General features: G+C 45.9%; 7 protein-coding genes across 7 annotated transcripts; 5 read left to right on the top strand and 2 right to left on the bottom strand.

The window, feature by feature from the left end:
- Positions 1 to 262: 262 nt before the first annotated feature.
- On the top strand, positions 263 to 2054 carry SERLADRAFT_469239 (uncharacterized protein; the record flags this gene model as incomplete). The annotated part of the gene is made up of 7 exons (XM_007319082.1): positions 263 to 530; positions 605 to 729; positions 791 to 952; positions 1007 to 1082; positions 1143 to 1268; positions 1330 to 1514; positions 1570 to 2054. The coding sequence occupies 7 exons, from the start codon at positions 461 to 463 to the stop codon at positions 1819 to 1821; spliced, it is 996 nt and encodes a 331-aa protein (XP_007319144.1).
- Positions 2055 to 2444: 390 nt separating this feature from the next.
- On the bottom strand, positions 2445 to 4342 carry SERLADRAFT_356400 (uncharacterized protein; the record flags this gene model as incomplete). Its single annotated transcript, XM_007319081.1, has 5 exons — positions 2445 to 2612; positions 2677 to 2857; positions 2913 to 3003; positions 3060 to 3438; positions 3503 to 4342. The coding sequence occupies 5 exons, from the start codon at positions 4253 to 4255 to the stop codon at positions 2553 to 2555; spliced, it is 1464 nt and encodes a 487-aa protein (XP_007319143.1).
- A 1785-nt stretch (positions 4343 to 6127) lies between these two features.
- SERLADRAFT_469232 (uncharacterized protein) lies at positions 6128 to 8022 on the top strand (the record flags this gene model as incomplete). The annotated part of the gene is made up of 11 exons (XM_007319080.1): positions 6128 to 6371; positions 6425 to 6523; positions 6582 to 6622; positions 6688 to 6866; positions 6921 to 6976; positions 7027 to 7082; positions 7144 to 7222; positions 7281 to 7289; positions 7360 to 7618; positions 7682 to 7874; positions 7928 to 8022. 10 exons carry the CDS (start codon positions 6273 to 6275, stop codon positions 7777 to 7779), a joined length of 975 nt encoding a protein of 324 aa, XP_007319142.1.
- A 1750-nt stretch (positions 8023 to 9772) lies between these two features.
- Positions 9773 to 10319, top strand: SERLADRAFT_469230 (uncharacterized protein; the record flags this gene model as incomplete). Its single annotated transcript, XM_007319079.1, has 3 exons — positions 9773 to 10015; positions 10074 to 10124; positions 10184 to 10319. The coding sequence occupies 3 exons, from the start codon at positions 9838 to 9840 to the stop codon at positions 10195 to 10197; spliced, it is 243 nt and encodes an 80-aa protein (XP_007319141.1).
- A 517-nt stretch (positions 10320 to 10836) lies between these two features.
- On the top strand, positions 10837 to 12856 carry SERLADRAFT_469228 (uncharacterized protein; the record flags this gene model as incomplete). The annotated part of the gene is made up of 8 exons (XM_007319078.1): positions 10837 to 11086; positions 11140 to 11203; positions 11255 to 11321; positions 11378 to 11688; positions 11744 to 11837; positions 11890 to 12018; positions 12083 to 12181; positions 12241 to 12856. The coding sequence occupies 8 exons, from the start codon at positions 10867 to 10869 to the stop codon at positions 12736 to 12738; spliced, it is 1482 nt and encodes a 493-aa protein (XP_007319140.1).
- A 98-nt stretch (positions 12857 to 12954) lies between these two features.
- SERLADRAFT_469226 (uncharacterized protein) lies at positions 12955 to 13424 on the top strand (the record flags this gene model as incomplete). Its single annotated transcript, XM_007319077.1, has 1 exon — positions 12955 to 13424. One exon carries the CDS (start codon positions 13092 to 13094, stop codon positions 13317 to 13319), a length of 228 nt encoding a protein of 75 aa, XP_007319139.1.
- A 2035-nt stretch (positions 13425 to 15459) lies between these two features.
- Positions 15460 to 15975, bottom strand: SERLADRAFT_438688 (uncharacterized protein; the record flags this gene model as incomplete). Its single annotated transcript, XM_007319076.1, has 3 exons — positions 15460 to 15483; positions 15536 to 15826; positions 15883 to 15975. 3 exons carry the CDS (start codon positions 15973 to 15975, stop codon positions 15460 to 15462), a joined length of 408 nt encoding a protein of 135 aa, XP_007319138.1.
- Positions 15976 to 21233: the final 5258 nt, after the last annotated feature.

The raw sequence follows: 21233 nt of genomic DNA, 5'->3' as shown, positions 1-21233 counted from the left end.
ATGTTCCCAGTCCCAGTAACAGATATGGCCTAGTGGGAAACCATTTGTCGGCTCTGTGTGCTCTTTTCGCAGTCAGTTGAGGTAAACTTGGCCTATAAATTCTCTCAGAATGCCTTGAAGCAATACACCCACTGGCAGGTATCTTTTTTGGTGGCCAAACGGTCAGTTGTCTCTTTTTAGCTCCAGCGCCTATCACCTTGTCATTCTTAGTTGATCGGTTGTACAGAGTTGGGCACCATAGCATATGTAACCATGCAGAGTATTGTCACGACATGTCTTGACAGATCGGCTTAGGCGATGTTCATTGCAGTGTCCGTGACTGTACACACCCCTCCTATGCCCCCCAAGTCAATTGATAATAGGTTCCGCATTTTGGTTAAGACTATGCACTTAAACTACAGTGATAACGAAGGAATCATATTGCGTAGATCACCTCGTTATACTATAGGTCTTGCACTATATGCCAAACTCTCAAATATCGCTAGATGGAGCAATTCTGTTGTCAATAATACTCGAGGCGATCATCTATGGTGAGTTGAGCGTATCTGACTTACTCGCAATGCTACAGATCAACGAAGGAGATGGGTTAACTTATATGAAATAGGATTTTCACTGCTCATGTTCGCAGGAACCATCTGGGCTTTGATGCGCCGGCGTAAAGGACGTCCTGCGTATGTTACCAAAGTCATGTTCACCATCGCATGCGCCTTCCTCGTTCTAAGTACTGTGGTACGTCGTTTCACTGTGAACTGCCGAAATCCTCTTGAAGCCTTTTACCATTGGGTACTAGCATCTCGTGTTGGATATCATGCTGCTCTGGAAAGGTCTAATAAGATATCGCGACACTTATCCGGGAGGTCCTAGTCAATTCTTCACGACCGCGGAACCGTCGAGCATCGCCACAAAAGCTGTGCTATACACTCTGCAGACGATGCTAGGTGATGGGGTCGTTGTATGCCTTCCTCCTCTTTATTCGAGTTATTCTGAGCTAACTAACGTATCACAGATATACCGTTGCTATATTATCTGGCAATCATGGCGTGTTGTAATCGTCCCCACTATATGCTGGTGCGCTGTTGCTGGTATGGAATTCACATCCTTACTGTACCAGATCCAGTTATGTTGACATCCGTATACTGCAGCAACTGGCTTTGCTTATGTCGCATCATCTGCCATAGCACTAAGACAAAGATCTGTCAACTACACCTCTAGTATTTGGGTTATTGCATTTTATGCGAGCTCGCTAACCACCAATATCCTCAGTACATGTACAGTAATATCTTCGTTCCCGAAAAGCACTTTGCTGATTTTTCTATATTTTCCCATCAGCTTTGGCAGCATATCGTATCTGGGCTATCAGTCGTCAAACTAGTGAGCTCCGCTCTGGAAGTAGCAACCTGTGGCCTATTTTCCGCACCATCCTGTATGCAGGCTTCCTGTGCATCGCTACACTCCTCCCTGCTCTCATATGCGAGGTCTCGAAAAGTGAAGGAATCTACATAGTCTTAAACATGGTAAAGTTCTTGTCCAGTAGAGATCAAGCCAACACAACCTTACTCGCAGCCCTAGATCATGCCCATCATTTCCATTACTTTCTATATGGTCATCATCCACACCACTATGACACTGCCAGCATCCCTTGGCGGTGTGCAATGCACCAGCCCCTCGTCAGTAGTGACAATAGGCCGTCTTTCCCGAAATCGAAGATATCCCCCAACATGGCATACACGCTCACCGAGCCCAAGAGTTCTCGATATTTCACGCAACAACAATGAAACGCCTGTCATTTCTGACAAGGCCAACGTAATATGTCAGATTTGAGCGCTTTGAGCGCTTGCGGTGTAATCAGTCTGATGAGTAGCACTGATTTTTTGCGTTATGCACTGCTGCTAGATGTCACATAACTTAATATCATTATAGCTGAGTTAACAATGGCTCGATTTTCTCTGTGACTCACATTTGCTGAGTTGGACGTGATGTTGCAAGTAGATGTAACCATAGAATAGTCTAGTTTTTTCTGCAAATGATGCACACTGTGTAGGCGGGTTTGTTGGGATACAATGATGGTCTGTGAGAAAGCGCTTCAAGTTGGTATTGAAATCACCCTCAGGTCCGACGTCACTCGCCATCCGTCCGCAAACCATACAAGTCAGCAACCAATGTAGAATTTCAAACACACGCACTGACTCCCAGTGGGCGATTGTTCCGCTGTTACTGAACGTCCATTGACAGCGGGCGACGCAATGTGGCTAGACTAAGAAACTTGATAGGCTTCTTGGCATCAGTAATCGGAGCACTCTGACTCGATGGGCCAGTATCACTGCCGCACACTATCCTTTGAGACAGTTGACGTTCCTCACCTGGGGCGTCCCAGTCTGAAGTTTCGCCTTCAGAAATATTGGCTATCCTGCCGTCGTAGATATGGTCAACACATGCGCGAGTGAAAACATTCATTACTCCTGCAAGGGTATAGAATTAGTTAATAAGAAGGGAAACATAATTACAAAATAAAACAAATAATCCTAATCCATCTATAAACCTATGTCTATCATTTACCACCAACGTATCTCAGTCCAGAGAAGTGGTCCAAACACAATACATGCCATCCAGAACTGCAAACAAAAAAGAAACAGTGTCAATCTAACTTCCTAAGGCTGATCCGTGGATGATACTTACGACTCTAAAACTCTTGATGCACAGTCCCGGGTATTCAATGATCCGTGGTGCAGCTAGGATAGGTTTCTCTGTATCCTGGGCTTGACCTGGCACAGGTCTTTCATGGGTAAAAAGGATCCAAATGGCGTATAGTGCGACCGAAAAAAAGTGATATGCCAGTAGCATTGGTGAAGGGGCAATGCTATACATACAATCTGAGATACGTAGATTGCGAAGTTGGCAAAATATTTACTTACCCAGATAACAGCGAAACGGGTCCGTTAATGCATTCACCGCCCAATTCGAAATATTTGAAGCAGCCAGTCTGCAATACAGCCAACAATTCTCCTACAAATTGTCCTTGTCAGAGTGACGAACAGAATGAATGAACGAAATATACAGACCATCAGCCCCAAATAGGTCATACAGAGCGACACTCAGGATATTGATAGTTGATGAAAGTGGCTTCCTTGCCCAATGCCACTCATGCAATAAATCGGAAATGCTGTCCCAGTCGCCAAAGTTGTCCACACGTGTCAACAATTTGGAGAGAATGACCACATCATTCAAGGCAACAGTCATACCTCCGCCTGTGAGCGGATGTCGCATGTTCCAAGCATCACCCAAAAGAATGACACCCTCCTTCATATGTTTACCTCCTTGTTCGACTGGTGGTAGAAATGAATTGGGCATGCGTCTTAGGCGGTCACTCTCGAGTGCGTTATGAATGGCGACATGCAAAGCAGAAGGGAGTTGAGGAGCGACGTTTTGAAGGATGTGACCCTGTTATTAGACTTCAGCGAAAAACTGGAAGGATAGCGAGAATTGCAACAGGTTGTAGTAGTACCTTGAGATCAGAAGGTAGTGGTTGCTTGACATCCACCAACATACGTGTATCGTGCTCTGAAACCTGATACAGCAAGACTGGACCTTGTCCACGAACAAGACACACTGTGCCATGCTGGGGCATCGGAAGCGTAACATCCTTCAAGATTGCACCAACAAAATGGCTCCTCGTTGATGATTTGCGTGCAGCTTCACCCATAACTGAATTTCTGAAATTTGAAAAGCAGCCGTCTGCAATAATCACCAAGTCCGCAAAGAAAGACTCCTTTCCCCCCTTTTCATTCCCTTCCTCACTATTTTGCCTTGCTGCACGTACGCCAATAACTCTTTTAGTGTACTCGCATTCGATGAGGTCAGTTACGGTAGCCTCTAGAACGTCCACTCCTGCGGCATGTTTCGCCTTTTCTCTCAAAGCCATGATGAAACGACCATGATGAAAGCTTCTTCCTTCATAGCCGTTAGGATATGGGATATGAACCAAGCGACCTGAATGTGTAACACAGTATCCATGTACAGAGATCGCGCCAATGTTTTCGACACATGACTCCATCCCGATGTTCTTTAGGGCGCCGACTCCTCCAGGCTGAAGTAGTTCTCCAACTATTCGGTCTGGTTCCGCAAGAGAACGCTCGAGAAGAGCTATCTTGAGTGGTGTGTCGCGACTTTTAGAAGTGATTGTGGACAAGGCATGGGCCATTGATGAGCCAGCAATGCCAGCGCCAACGATGAGGACATCGTAGTGAGTGGACGACATATTGGTTGCTGCTGATAGAGATGCTACAAGAAATAAAAAAGGCGAGAAAGCGAGTAACAGAAAGTGTAGGTTTAGGACATAGACGTCAAGCAGGTGATATTTATTTTTTCGTGGAAAGGTACAACACTGAAAAGTGGAGCCACTCTGCAAGCGACCGTTGTTCGCGGCTTTCTTTCAATGTTGCGACCAGCGGGCGTCTACACCCAGACTCTAGACATCTAGCTATACATTTAGAATGGCCTGATCTTTGGGACGAGTAATGATTTGCTTTTTGCCATATTTCTATCTTCTCCCAATTATATCTCGAGGGCTAGACCGAACAACAATTGTGTGCACTATTACTGCGAAGCTCAGAAAGCGTGAATGATGTTCAAAGGAACTCCCGTGTGTTGATATAGCTGTCAGCTGTATGCACAGGCTGTTTTGTCTGGTATCTTGCGTATCTGCCTCGCTTTTACCTCCACAGAGACGGACCCATTCAATCACAACAAACTGGCGGTATAGAGGTGAGAACTATCCCAACTTCCCTCTTTTCTTCCGATTTGCCGCTCACTATCCAGGGATCGAGATGGCTTGCAGAAGCTCTAAGATTCAATAAGAAGGAAGATCTCGAAGCGGCTGGCTGCCATCGAGGTCATAATTGCTCCCCACATGCGCGTCTCTCGCCCTACTCTCTAAACTAGAGAAGGAGTACCCTTGTTCGCTGAGACTCTTGGGTCGGCTAACGGGCCCACTTGTTACAGTACAGTGCTCTATGTGTTTTGTCCTCCAAAGCTACGACGGACGTCGCTGTTATGTTATCGTCTCAAGCCTATCCAAACGATGCCCTGGCATTTTAGCAGTCATACAACGGACAGGGCTTCCATCTGCGCATTGCACGTGTTAGAAACACCTGAAAAGCCGATCCAAAATCCAATCGCAGAGTATTGCAGATGAGCTTTGCTTCGATCGAACGGTATGAATGCCAAGGCAAGTCTTATCAGTTCGATCCATGCGTTCTTCTCATTCTGGGATTTGCTGGAGCATGATTGCTGTGGAAACGCAGCACTGAGAAGGCATCGGGAGCCAACTCATTGGCTCGTCATGGAAAGCTCGATGCTCTCTGGCTGCGCAAGCAACATCACACCCTGGACGGAGATTGATGCACAATGGAGGATTCATATGCCAACGACGGGAATATCCCTTAAATTGTGTTAGTCTCCAGAATCCCCCAGAGTTCCTCGTGGATACCTATGAATGGTGAGATACGAGTACAACGTGGACAACGGGGAGCGAAACTTTTGGAAAACTGGTTTCCTTATCTTTGGCAACTTTCAATCAAGCTCGGCGTCAGATAGCCCGCTTTAAGAAAGAAACTGACGGCTCAAAGGTGATGGTGTGAACAAGCAAGTGAAGTGAGGCGTCGTTGTATCCAAGGTGATGGATTTTGAACCGTTTCGGCCTGGTGAGATCATATTTTTGGGTTCGGATCACTGGAATACATTCTTGACGTATGGATGTTACACGGGCAATTGTTCAGTGACGCCAAGGTGAGTTTATCAAGTCTCCAATTGGACAATATTACAAGTCTGCAGTATGAGAGCTGTACTGTACTTTCCCCACAAAAAAAGCTAGAGCGACAAAGTATTTCAGTCACTTCCTGTACTTCAAAGATCTCTAACAGCGAGGTTGGTAGAATTTCTGTAACAGCGCCCTCGACGCTGACCATGTTATCTCACCCGAAAGCCATCGTAAACGAATTACCAAATGTGGATATGGTTGTAAGTCGTTGCTCCACTGAAACGTCCATCCGAGATTCGATCTCCAAATCTTATCATTTTCGCAGGTTTTAAGTCTGTCGGAGCAGAAATATGCGAAAAGGCAAACGCCCACAAATCCAAGGCCTTAGCTTTCTTTCGACGCCTGTCTTTTCCATTCCTTTCCTACACGCTGGGCAATCTTTGCCTCGGGCTGATATTCACGTCCTACAACTCAACATTCCTTTACTTTAACGAATCCGTTCGCATCCACTTTCACCATGCGTTCTGCACTTGCTCTGCTCCCCGTTCCTATTTTTCTCGCTAGGTTGACCGTCGCTCATTTGGCTGCCTTTAACAAGGGCATGTACTGCCTCAATGTACGCCGTGTCTTGCACTAAGCCATCCCCCTCACTAAGTCTTTTGAATGTAGGGTACTGTTGCTGGACAGCCAGACGTGAACAGCGGTGATCCCGTCACCCCGCTATGGAACTTGCAGCAATCCGACTACTGGTTCCATCACGTCAACAAGGTCTGTCCTACGTCCCATGCTTACCTCTTCTTATCCCTTCTAACAAATCATAATACAGTGTGACGAGTTTCCTCCTGCCCCAGGAGACTTCCTTGAGCTGTAAACACCTTCCGTTTATTTTACTACATGAATCAATGTTCTAACCATTTATCTTGCGTTTGTAGCCCCGCGGGCGGGAGCTTCACCGTCGAAGTCGCTTCAAACCAAGGTCTTACAACGCTTACTGATGGCGGAAAACATACTTCCGAGTGGCCCGATGGTCAGAACCACCCCGAAGATTACAGCATCACAAATCTCGCTGGTGCTCCACTTTCTCCTAGTGGCTGCATACGCAATCCCAACAGTGAGTTGAGTCGTGGTTTCTACCTATAGTGCACTAAAGACTCACGTTACCTAGTGCATACCCAAAATCAGTCGATGGCAGCTGGAACTGCTTTTGCCATAGCTTACGTGGTATGGTTTCCACCCAGATCGTGGATACATGATGGCTGAGCTTCGTGTAGTCTGACATCAGTCAAGTTACGCCCGACAACCTTGTAGTTTTCAGCGTCCGTTACAAGTGAGTGCTGTCATCCTCCATTTACAGTATTGGACTGACAGTCTTCCTTTGCCTTATGAAGCACGCCATGGAAACGTGTGACTTCATATGATGTCCCTGCTAACATGCCTGCATGCCCAGAGGCTGGATGCATCTGTGCCGTAAGTGTCCAAGTCATTCTTTACATCCCTTTTCATATTCTGACAACACGCATTTCAGTGGAACTGGGTACGTCCATAACTACTAGTATATTTCAATACTAACCTCGTGAACTCATCCGGATCTGGTTTGATGATAGATCCCCAATGGTTGTGGCGAGCCTAACATGTACATGCATGGCCACAAATGCATGGTCACTAACGCCACTTCCACTACGCCCGTCGCAGCTCCCAAGCCGCCTGTCTGGTGCGAAGAGGACCAGTCGCAGTGTGTGCAGGGGGCAAAGCAGGTCATGGTCTGGAACCAAGCTGAGGGTAACAATATCGCGGTCACCGGGTATGACCTCGCGGGAGACCACAAGTCTCCTGCGTACAATTCCAAATGTGGATTCAAAGATGGTTCGTGGTTATTTTTCCTTTCTCTTGCACGTGTCGTTGGATGACGTTATTGGTATATAATAGGTGCTCAAAATGACATCTTTGGAAACGCCTCGAACGGTACTAGCAGTAGAAAGAAGAGGATGACCCACAAGGTCAAGCGCGCAGGTCTTTTCTTCTGATGGAGCCATTTGGCTTTTTGTGGTCAACACACTGGCTGTGATTTCTTTTTTCTTTTTTGGCGTTCTTTTCGTTTCGTTTCACCTCTATCGAGCAGGTATTTCGATACTTTTGTTTTCTGTATCTATATTTTCATTTTCATGCGCGCAGGTCTGCACACTGTTTGAAACCACTTTTGGTCATCTTGTATACCTATACCCCTGCATTTATCTGTCGTAGAACGTCAAATCAAAAACATATATCATTGCAAGTCGTAGAGTCGGAGGCACCAGTTCATAATTGCAATGAACTATGCACCACAAAACACTTTCGAATTCAAACTGTCCTAAGTATGCAGAGGTGGTTATGACTCTGGTACGATATGGCTTCAACGGAAAACAAAATACGTCCAACGGATTCATACAAGTAACAGCTTTCACATACAGAAATGATACACACAAGGTATGTCCATATTGAATCAATTGTTTAACAGTCTACTTGCTCCGTGATAAGCAGTCATTTTTGAGATTCTTTCGGTCGCATGAAATCAGGCAGATCATGACTGAAATGACCACGAGCAGCTTTCTTCGCCTCCTTGTCCGCTCTTACGTTCCCATCAACTCCTGCATGACCTGGGACCCATCTTACGACTATATCGCTATTTCTTCGTATGCGCCGAAGAGCTATTCGGAGCGTATCCGAGGTGTATTTCCCACCCTGAGACTCAAACGACTCAAGGTCACGCATCACTTGCTGATCATCGACGTTGATCGAGATGGCCACTCCTCGTCCCCGCACCTCGACTTTAGCCCGAAGCGCCAACTCAGTCGCTAGCAGCATCCCAGCCATTTCGCCATCGTGAGCCGTGTGATCCTGAGCCGAGCCGAGGTAGTACCGCAGAACCTGGGCTTTCCGTCCTGAGCGGAGCATCACAGCTGCCGCTCCTATCCCCCCACCTATCCCAGATCCATCTGCGTATATCTTGATTTTTTCCTGTGCTGATGTTCCGTCTGTGATATCGCCCTTTGCATTCCTAGCGATCTGGGCTGCGATGTCGGAGGTGTGGACAGATCGGCGATATATGGTGTGCAGGACGTGTTGAAAAGGAGGGGACCGAAAGTGGGTGTTGATGGCCATGGCGCGGAGCAGGCCAGCTAAGGCAACAGTAGCCATTGCTGTAGCGTTCGCTATGCTCTGGCCATTTCACTAGATAATTCATCATATTTCAACACATAAGATTATACATACCTGGAATAACGGTTTGAACGTGGAGGATCAGCTTGAGTGACTGGCGACTAAAGACGGTCTGACACTGAAGTTATAGGAGACAAACCTCGTTCACCTTCAACCCTTGGATGATGTCAGATATGACTCTTTGAATACAATAGAATAAAATATATTGTGGAATCCCAAGAGCATAAAAACAAGATCGATAACTTTCGACAGCATTGTTTTGGCACTGACACCCACCATGCGCCCAACCAAGGTCGTGGGGGTAAACAGAATTGGGCTAAGCACGCGAAGTCGAGGGAATGATGAAAGAAGAAGTGGTGAATGAGTTGAAAGGAGCATCGAAAGGGCCTGGAACGAATAAAGGGGCTGGCGCTGATTCCATCTCCAGTAGGGAGCTATCTTTTCCTGCAAAGATAGAAACCATCTCAGAACTGAAGGAATTTACTGACAAGTCTGCGATACCATGGGTCAAGGCCATCGAGGGAATATTCGAATGGTAGACTTTGTGATCTGTATACATATACCGTCCTTAGATCCCGGATTTGAATAAACGGGTGTTGCTGGCCAGAAAATAATTTTGGACACGGCAAACAGTAAGTTAGAAATGATAGACGTTGAATATACCTATAGCCGAGATAGAGCCTTGGGGGAGTGGACCAGCCAAAGTGTATGTCGTCAAGTCTGTAGTGGACACGGTCTAAGGCTTGAATTGAATGTGAGTATGCTTTAGACAAAAGTGGCACCGATGATGTCAGACATGATTCAGGGTATGAGGTATTCTCCAGACCTCCCAGTTATAAAGACTCACATCAAATTATGCACTTCAACAATACACATAAATCCCCGTCATGGCAGCCAGACAGAATTTCGTTGGTAACAAGCCCGTAGAATCTTTCCCTCCTGAAGCCATCCAGAAAATTCCCGATGACGAGCTGACAAAGAGAGAAGCAGAGAGGCTGTCGAAAGGGGACTCGAAACAACCTGGAGCGAACAAGAGGGCTGGTGCCGCGACAAGGAATCCAGCGGGTGAGTATATCCCTGGTCAGAACGCTTCGAGTGTGCAGTGCAGATGAGATTCCCATAGACTATGATACGACGGGACGAGGGGGGCAAGGGAATACTCAACCGGTCGAAGGTGGGACTTGCTTCTACATGCATGGTCAATATAGAGCGTGTACTAAGACTTTATCTCAGATCCTGTCATTTGAATCAGCTGTTTGCAAGACGATGTGCTCTCGACAGGTTTGACATGGGAAGCTACCATGCATACAGTGGGAACGTGAAAATTTGACGTCTGTATTTACTGGCACGAAAGCGAGGTGCAGATGGTGTTTTGGTGCTGGAATACTCGAGAAACAACTGTTTGAGAAATAATACCGTTGCTCTACTGAAACGTCGCAGACAATGGAAGAGCTTGAATGAGGAGGCCTTTGTATTCTGGCTTGGCGCGATTGCAGACTTTCCGTTTGTGGAATGTCACCATGTGTTGCCCGATCAAGGATTTTCGACTTGTGCAAGCTATCCAAGGCAGAGTGCTTCGTTATAAGAGACAGCACAAGAAAGGACATGTCTCTGGCGAGTACATAATACTGGACATGCTCAGCCTTTCGTACGTGAAGCAATACATAAAAGCTTTGCTTGCAGTGCACTAAAATCCTCGTAGCACCTTCGCCTATCGGGATCAGACGGACCATATGATGCTTAGCTCTACAGCATGACCTGTACAAGATAGAATCCAACTGCGCGAGTGGCATAGCTACGTTACATCTGATTTTCTCCGGGAGTACCACACGCCCTCGCGACGCTTCTTGTATGCCTAAACTCACTATAAAGCCTTGCATTCCTTTCCTCTGATCAGTCACGGTTCAACCACCACAATGTACTCCGCCGTCTTCGCGACAGCGCTCCTTGGGGCTGTCCACCTTTCAGGTGCATTTGCTAGCCAAATTCCAGTCGTCAATGGCGTACCGGGAGGTGTTAACAGCGCTGCCACTATGGCCAGTTCTCTGTACAGAGAGGCCACTGGAACGACAGGTGCCATCTCTTCGACGCCCACCGCAGGCACATTGCGCGTGACTGAGAACTCTGGTATCTGTGGTACGTCTTTCGTTATCTTGTTCGTATGCATCTAGTAACAATACTGGTGAAAGAAACGACTCCTAATGTATACCAAGCTGCGGGTTACGGTGACCTTACATCTGACAAGAGCTTATGGTAAGGCGAGTTATTCATGTACGAACTTCACACTGATATTTGTTGTCATAGGTTCTGGTTCTTTGAGGCTCGCAACAACTCCGACACCGCACCCCTAGTGCTTTGGTTCAATGGAGGGGTGAGTACCTTCCATCCATGCTTTCTTGCTCATGCTAACATCTCACCACTCTCCAGCCTGGAAGCTCCAGCATGATCGGTCTCTTCCAAGAACACGGCCCCTGCCGCATTAACAACGACACCACAACCGTCGACCTCAACCCTTACTCTTGGAACAACAACGCCAACGTGATGTACATCGACCAACCCGTCGGTGTCGGCTTTTCGTACGGTACTCTGGACGTTGGTACGTCGGAGGAAGCCGCGCAGGATGTGTGGAGCTTCTTGCAAATCTGGTTGGCCGACTCGAGGTATAAGAAGTACCAGGGCCGGGATTTGGCCATCTGGACTGAGTCATATGGCGGTCATTACGGGCCTACGTTTGCTGCGTGAGTGCAAAGACGATGTGTCGATGCGAGGGAAAAGACTTATCACGTATTACAGGTATTTCCTTTCCCAGAATCAGGCTATCGCAAAGGGCTCTGTCTCTGGCATCACCCTTCCTCTAAAGGTTCTTGCCGTCGGTGATGGCTTGACAGTATGTACACCGATCATGACAATGTCAATCTCTAACTCATCAATCTCTCTAGGACCCCATCACTCAATACCCAGGATACGTCGAATATGCTGCCAACAACCCATTCTACCCATTGGTCGACTCTTCCACCCTTGACTCCGCCAACCAATCATTAACTCAGAGTGGCGGCTGTCTCGATCAGGTTCGTATATTCGTCATGGGAGTTGTTCAATAACAATCGAGCTGACTGTGTCTTGAATTCGTAGATCACTGCCTGCAACAATGCAGGATCAAACTCGGTCTGCTCCAGCACCCAAGACTACTGCAACAACTATGTTTTGGGACCGTTGAGCGGTAACTACGATGTACGCATCATCACCTATCCTCACCTCTACATCTCGCTCACCATCCAAATCTTTTACAGGTATACTACGTCCTCGCACAGAACCCCGACCCCTACCCACCCGACATCACCAACTACCTCGGCGGCATCCAGTCCACCATAGGTGCACAAGCGACATGGCAAATGACGAACGATGACGTGTACAGCAACTTTGCTGCGACTGGAGACTGGATGCGCACGTCGAAACCTGACTTGGAGACTGTCATTAACAGTGGTGTGCGCGTCCTCGTCTTTGACGGTGAAGTTGACTACATCCTCAACCACTACGGCGTCGAGGCTATGGTGAATAGCCTTAACACGACCCAATCTGGACTCTTCTCACAGCAGTCTTTCACGCCCTACACCGTCCAAGGCCAGACGACGGGCCAATACAAGAATGCGGATACATTCTCGTATGTGAGGATATACGGCGCGGGACACGAAGTGGCTGCATACAATTATGGTAGTCTGGCGTATGGACAGGCGGCGTCGCAGATGTTTGAGCAGTTCATGGCTGGTGGAGGCTTGAAGAGCACGTAGGCCAAGATGCAGGTTTAATGGACCGGTCCATCGCAATCAGTATGGTCTTATAGTTATCATTTATATGAGTGTGGGAAGTACCTATTGGATGTTAGAAATTACATTTATTGCGCTCGAAGATGCTTTTTGGACGAGTGAAAGTGACCTAGGTTTGGAGGGTGGGTATCGATTGGGGTACCAAATACTATCCTAATCTACTACCTGATGCAAAACATCGTTTTCCCTATCAATGCAAATCCTTGTACTACCTTTTGAGCAAGCCATCTTTTTCTCTTCCTTTCTCTTCCGGGAACTAAAAACTGTGGGGTTCGTTCGTCATGGGAAGGACCTAGTGACGCAGATGTAGGGCTTTCATGGGACGTGTGGGCTCGAGCGACCTTGATAGTGTCACCTGGCAAGTCCAATGCAGCGACATCCTGTCCCAGGGGGAGTTCTGGTATTGCCTCTCCTTTATCCACAGATGTACATTGGATCGTCTGTTCTTCATTATCGTCTACTTCATGACTAAATTGTACAGTATTTCTTCACCGGAACTATATCCAACAGTCCTAGTGCTAAGACAATCGGATACTATACACTAACTGTACAAGAGAATTCACTTCATTAAAATACAGGAAAATCCCATACACATATTGATTGCGTTGCAGTCGCCAGTAGGCAAGCAGCACATCGCGGTGCCCCAGATCTTAGCTATGAAGAGGAATTATTTGACAATCACCAACATTGATGGAGCGAGAAACTCACGGGAGGCCAGTTGTGTAAGGATCGGGAATGGTCACAAATTTGAGGTCCTTGAGGAATTCAAGCTCGCCCTCCATACCACCAAACAAGGAGTGTTTAATGAGTTTCACACGGTCGTCCTCGGCAAATTTCTTGCGAGTGTAGGGTGACAGTCTTTTGTTGCGATGTTGGCTCGTAACAAATAATATCGTGTCCTGATTTTGGTATCGAACGGCTAAGGTCCAAGGGATTTTGAACAGATCTTTGTTGAGACGTTTACGAATTGTCTCGGCAAGGGAGCTTGGACTCCCAAAGGTGAAGTCTGGAAATTTTTTCTGGGCCCAGGCCTCCGCATGTTCGTAGGACATGATGTAACCCCCAGCTATGTAAACCATTGCCCTGACAAGAAAATGCAGCTGTTAGTAGAATTCGCTGCATAATTCAGCGGATGAAGTCACTGTGTATCGAGCGGCAGCAGGTTAATATCAATCAACGCCTTGAATGGAGGTTAGGGATGCTGGCAGAGACATTTTGTTTAGGACTTGGGGTGTTGACGCGGACGAATGGAAGCCTGAAGACAGCTTTTATTTGGCCCATAATTGGAATATTGTGGCTTTTGTTGCAAACAGTTAGTCTCCTATAAGCAGACCGTATTGACAGGAAGACAGTCGTTCCTGATCTTATACTGGACAATAGGCAATTGGTCTGGGGAGAAGTTGAATAACTCACCAGTTGTTGAGCTTGAGACCGTCTGTCGGAAAAATCACTTTTAACTTATCAGGCCTTGCGTCAGCTGACGCAATATGATTCATCCCGACGACCTTATCAGAAACAGCTCCGATTCGTCGAGGAACTGATCAGAGCATATTATGTTTGATCAGATTTGCGCCAAACCTGAGAAGGGGTTGATAAGGTCCTGTAAGTTCATCAGAAAGCTTCAGAAAATAATGACTACCGGTAGGATTGGTCATGTTGAATAGGTTTTCATCAGATTATACAAACATATCCCACTGGCGGATGCGACAGGCAATGTTTAAAGTGTCAGTGGTACATGATAAAGAATACAGGGTTAATTGACAAAGCGTAAGAACATGTCTGTATCTATAGTGTCATTCAAAAAAAAACGGCCCTCTTTCAAATCAAATGCTCGTATCATATGGGCTCCCTAAATAAGATATTTTGGTAGAATCAACTTGTTTTCTGCTTCTTCGTAAAGGCAAGCACCCATCCATTTTGTTCTAAGCTTGCTATTACAGGTCTTGAACATCTTCACAAGAACAACATCATATGTTCCCGAGTCAACATGACATTGAAATATCCCGGTAAGCCGTGCAGGCGTAGGGAATGATGTGTCTGTGTTGACTAACACAGAATCATAGCGCATCTCTTGGTTGAACAAAGGGTTGCATCATAAGATGTCGCAGCCCTCCATCCTGTTACAATTGACATACCAGCACCTACTTACGCTTCACTTTTGTACTTCTACTTTTATTTTCCAAGTCACATGACCAGTCATGTGACCATTTACTTTACTTTACATTTTCGACTTTTCATAGTCACATGACCAGTCATGTGACACATTACCTGACCAGTGTCTAGACTCATCATGTGACCAGTCACATGCTAGACATCGGACTTTAAACTTTATTTACAACTGTACAGTACCTCATGTATTTTAGTATATATACAGGAGCAATACATGGGGAAGGACTCACTGAGGAGTCTCCTTGACCTATTGGGGTTTTTATACTAATACAGAGTGTTTGTACCTATGTACTGTACAGTTGATAAAAGCAGTGGCTGATGATGTCAGAGGGCGCAGCCCGTGTGACCAGCTCCACTGTGTGAGAGAGTTTGTGTCTAAAAGAAGAATAATGGCAGCACTGCGCAAGAAGGTGGAGTTAGAACGAAAAAGGAAAGTGCCGCATGGCACGGAGTGTGAACTATAGTAAAGGGGTTAAAGCGGAGAATGAAAATTAAAGGAAAGGTCCAAAAATTGTGTTATCGTAACAGATATGGTAAAATCTGCGAAAAGCTATTGGTCAGAAAAGTCAGACCACAATAAACAACAGCTTACTTTGATTGGCCCCTCTCCGACTTTAGCACCTGCAACTTCTGCAGCAAAAAATCTCCGTGCCATCCTATTGAAGCCCCGCCATCCCCGATCTGCCTCCAGTGTCATTGTGTTGCAGAATTTTGTAGGTGAACCAAACTTGTAGTGGTCTTCAGCGAGGTTTGTTGGATTTGCTGAGCCGTACTGGGATGAGTGAGTCTCATGGTCTTGAAATTGAGCCTCCTCCAAATTGCTATTGTCAACAAGCATCTGTATGCGGGCAATGGCCTCCTGGTTTTCATCAATCCGGGCCATCTATAATTTACAATAAGATATCCACTGGAATAGAAAGATTTAGATGAGTTACATACTTGTGGGTCAGTGTTCTTGCAATTTGTCTGCTTGTACGCCTCACGGACCTCTTGATGAAATCCTTCTCCTACTTGAGTTGTGTAATTGTCCATTGTCCCCTTTTTCTGGATGTTGTCGACACTATGGCTACTGGCATGCTGTTTTGGAAAATCAAAATTTTTCTTATATGCATGAGAGACGAGCTTATAAAAATGGCAAGTTAACATCATATGCCAAAGAAAATGTTCAAACACACATTACAGCCCTTCTTATATTCAAATATGTACTGTTGTAGTCTTTGCAACCGGTCCTTGGTTATGCACCTACATTCTATTGTAAGCCTATATTGTGCATAGGCTCGCAAACAGTGCACAAGCGAAGAATCACTTGGCAGGAGCTGAACTACACATGGAAGAATACACTAACATAAGAAGTAAGTGTATGTCCCCAAAGAATGTACATAGTTGAGCATACCTTTAGTATATCAAAAAAGACTTGGCCGTCAGCATAATCTACTGTAGTTACATCTGCAAAATGTTTGAGATTCAGCCAACGAGCAACATTTCGCATACTTGTACGATGGATGTCAGTATAAGCTGCTACTGGGAAAAATAACCACTTACTTTATAGCAAAGCACCTGTCACGATCGTACCCATCTGACTCAGCTTTCTTATCTAATCGAGAGATAGAGACTCTTGTTTCACCTTATCTAATCTCTCTCTGATCTAATCTTATCAAGTATCACGTGATCTATTAGTAATACACATTACCAATCAGCCTCACTACATACACATGTTAGTTACCAATACGCTACGTCATACCTCACCGTAGCCTCATGCTCCTTCCTATATAACTAGCACAATATCCATGTACATACCCCAGTTGTAGATTTACTCTTTTATACTTGCTTGTCTGAACACTTGTTGAGATTTAAGTCCTACGCTGCTCGGGTCACCGGCATACAGCTAGGGTCTTTACACAATCTACAACTTGGAAACGACACCTGTTGATGAGCAAAATCATAGCTATTCTTATCATCACCCTATTCCCCCTCATCGCACTCATACTCTTTGGCATTGCCAAACTATACGTTCACCTCACAAAAACTATCATCACTACACCTATCACCCGACCCGACACCATCACATCATTTTTTCCTGCCAACGTCTCACCCACAGAGTTGTTTGTTAACATCCCTCTCACTCCCCCTTCCAACCCAGTAGCTAGAACCCTTGACGGCGTGGAGCCCAATAGGTATTACTTAGTTTAAAGTAACTTCCGTACGCTTCTGACCAGGCCGCTCATTTGAGTCCGCCAGTCGGAAAAGACCTGCACGCGGTTATTCGCTGGGTACCTCTGAGACAACCGTTCGGACCTCAGATACTATACAATTAGAACACCGATATCACAGATTAGATTAGTTACGTACATAGTCAGTGCAGGACAGAAGAGGAACCGCTTGACTCAAAGAGAGAGATAGTCTGGTTGAACTTATTCGAGAAAGTGTTGATCCGATTTATCATCGGGGAACTCTCGTATATGCAACCTGGTGATTTCGAAGAGTGGTTAGCAGAACAACGCTTCCATTCCGAGAACAGAATAGCCTGGGAAATCTATTTTACATTCCCAGAGATAGAACCGATCAGAACACGTTACCACACCCCCTACCCAGAACATGACGACGGCAGGATTCGGAGAGTGGCGAGGTCCGCGCGAAGAGCGGGACACACCAGAAATGGGGATGGGAGAATTGTCGGACGCGCTCCCGCCTTTAGAACCCCAACCCCCGACATCGCAGGAAGCTGGACTGGAACAGTACGTTCAGACCAGGATAGAGCAGGAGCAGAGGAGGCTCCACAAATTATACGAAACGCAGCTGAAAGAGGCCAAAGAAGAAGTAGACGAATTGCTAGCCAAGCTGAGGTTAGCTACGTCGAATACTTCTACGTCCGCTCCAGCCGCATCCGCACCGCCGCCACCCGCTACGCAGCCGAAGCGCGTAGACAGAACCAGAACGGCTCTCCAGAAGCCTGAGAACTTTGATGGAGACCGAAAAAAGTATAAGGCTTTCCGCGAAGCCTTGATGCTTAATTTTGAAGATGACGAAGAATATTTCGCGGATGAAAGAAGAAAGATCGCTTACGTGCTTTCTTTCATGACAGGAGGAGCAGCAGCTGCTTTCAGAACAGAGTGGATGGAGACGAAGATGGAGAAAAGGATGCGAGGAGAAAGCATCAAAACCACTTACGAGAATTTTGAGTGGTTCGCTACAAAGATGGAGACTCGGTTCAAAAACGTTCACGAGCAACTCGCCGCCCGCAACGACATTATGATCTTGCGGCAAGGAAAGAACACGGCCGAGAAGCACTTCAAACATTTCGAAGAACTGAGAAGGGAGGCTAGTTACCTCCAAGCAGCCAATGAGGATTTCCTCATTTCACTTTTACGTAGGAATATGAACGAACCCCTGGTCAATCAGGTGATATACGGCGGCCGAGAGCCGGCCAACTATGAAGAGTGGAAGAAGGAACTGATCCGCGTTGACTACTTATGGCGTCATCGAGAGGCGGAGAAAGAGAGCTTCAGGAGTACGGAGAGAAAGAAGCAAGACGGAGGAGGAAAGACGACCGAACCAAAGGTCGAGAGAAAGAAGGATGCAACCGGGTACCTATATACCCAATCCGGTGACCCCATGAAGGTCGACAAAGCAGAGTACCGACAGAAGGGACTTTGCTACCGGTGCGGTGAAAAGGGACATTGGTCCTTCGAATGCAAGAAAGAGGCGCAAGCAAAGCCTCAGTTTAACGTAAGAGAATTCCTGCAGAAGATGACTGCAGAAGAAAGAGCAAAAGTCCTCCAGGGTTTTTGAAGAGGCCAGCGGTAACACATCAACCGGCTGCGCCTAAGGACAAAAGTTTTGTAAATAGTTTCTCCTCTCTTTCGATCGAAGATTCTTGTCTGCCGTCTACCACGAGTTGTATTAGTACAGATCATGAAAATGATATTGCATTGGCCAAAGACGCAGCAGATCTGAGATTAAAAGAGAAAGAAACAAAAAGAGATGTGAACCTGAACAGGGAACGGGTTAAAAAGATCCCTAAAACTTCAGAAACAACAGAACCACAGAAAGCAGTGACTCAATTGGGAAGCACTGATGTAACTGATGGTTCGACCAGTTCTGAAAAGATCACGGCGCGCTCGAAAGAGAAAAGCGCAGTAAAAGAATTTGTGAAGGAAGTGACTCAATCGGGTAGCACTTCATTGGAAACAACGGAACCACAGAAAGCAGTGACTCAATTGGGAAGCACTGATGTAACTGATGGTTCGACCAGTTCCAAAGAGGTCAGGAACACCTCTAATAAAAACCTAGACCACAAAGAGAGACAAAGGCTGACAGCGGCATGGACGCCACTTTGGGTTGCAGAAAGATTACGAGACCAAAAGGAAGAAAGATCCATTGGTATTCTCAATATCTGGACGCACCAAAAAAGAAGTAGAGAAGTCACAATAGAGACAATACGAGAGCTGAATGCATTAACACTGCACGAAGCAGAACTTGCTCTATTAGAGTTACACACCCCGAAAAAGTACATTAGGGGAACGCAAGGAAACCAGATGAACATTTCTTGCAGACTTACAACTCTTGACACAAATCGATCAACGACGATCGAAGCTCTCCTAGATAGTGGATGTACGGGGAGTTGCATAGACTCTACGTTCGTAAAAGAACAAAAATATGAAACAAAGAAGATACCGAGACCAATTCCAGTATACAATGCTGATGGCACGCTTAACAAAGACGGTGCTATCAAAGAATTTATAGAACTACGGATGAGCATAGGAGACCACGAAGAAAACATTCACTTCGCCGTAACAAGCTTAGGGAGTGGACGCATGTTCCTCGGACATGAGTGGTTAACGAAGCACAATCCCACTATAGATTGGAAAAAGTCGGAGTTGAACTTTGATAGATGCCCGAAAGAATGTAAACGACAGGTTGACTTCCTTGATCCGGAAGAAGACCCTGACACATACTTTTCGGAAGTAGATCGCTCAGATGGGGATCAGCTGATCCAAGTGAATCTAATGAACTATGAAGATACTTCTATTGACGATCATTACTACCACATTAGGGCACAAGGCACAACAGCTCAGAAGCTCGCCGAAGCCGCTGGTAAAGATCAGAAAGAAGGAGGATTCGAAAAAATAGTTCCAAAACATCTCCACGATTACAAAGACGTATTCGATAAGGAGTCATTCGATGCACTGCCAGAGAGACGCCAATGGGATCATGCCATAGAACTCATCCCAGGCGATCACACTCTGGACTGCAAATGTTATCCATTAGCTTTAGGAGAACAAGAACAACTAGATGCGTTCATAAACAAAAACCTTGAATCAGGAAGAATTAGACCTTCCAAATCACAATTCGCATCACCGTTCTTCTTCATCAAAAAGAAAGATGGAAAACTTAGACCTGTCCAAGACTACCGGAGATTGAATGATATCACCATCAAGAATAGATACCCGCTACCTCTGATAAATGAACTTGTAGACAAGCTCAGAGGCGCGAAATACTTTACAAAGTTAGATATCAGATGGGGATACAACAATATCCGTATCAAGGATGGAGATGAACACAAAGCAGCCTTCAGAACGAATAGGGGGCTCTTTGAACCGTTAGTGATGTTCTTCGGACTCACGAATTCACCAGCAACATTTCAAACGATGATGAATGCGCTGTTTAAAGATTTGATTGATGACGGAAAGGTAGTAATATACCTCGACGACATCATGATCTTCACAAGAACGATTGAAGAACACCGCGCAATGACGCGCAGAGTGTTAGACATCTTAAGGAAGAACAACTTTTACTTGAAACCCGAAAAATGCGATTTCGAAGAGACCTCGACAGAGTACTTAGGTCTCATCATTTCAGAAAATGAAATCCGCATGGATCCAGTTAAAGTAAAAGGAATTATGGAATGGCCAGAATGCAAATCCAAAAAGGAAGTACAAGCATTCTTGGGTTTCGTAAACTTCTATAGAAGATTCATCGAAGGCTTTGGGTTGATCGCCAAGCCGTTAACAAAATTGACCGGGAAAGTAGAGTTCGTGTGGGAACAGGAACAGATCGACGCCTTTAACGGATTAAAAACCCGTGTCGGATCGACTCCAGTACTTGCCTTACCTACCGATGACGGACAATTTAAAATTGAAGCTGATAGCAGCGATTACGCGATGGGAGCAGTTCTATCACAGATGCAAGATGGGAAATGGAAACCTATTGCATATCTCTCAAAAGCGCTAAACCCCACAGAGCTCAATTACGAGATCTACGATAAAGAACTACTAGCCATAATGACTGCA

This window comes from Serpula lacrymans, assembly GCF_000218685.1.
Source record: "Serpula lacrymans var. lacrymans S7.9 unplaced genomic scaffold SERLAscaffold_8, whole genome shotgun sequence".
Taxonomy (NCBI): Eukaryota; Fungi; Basidiomycota; class Agaricomycetes; order Boletales; family Serpulaceae; genus Serpula; species Serpula lacrymans.
This window is presented reverse-complemented; position numbering and strand designations above follow the sequence as displayed.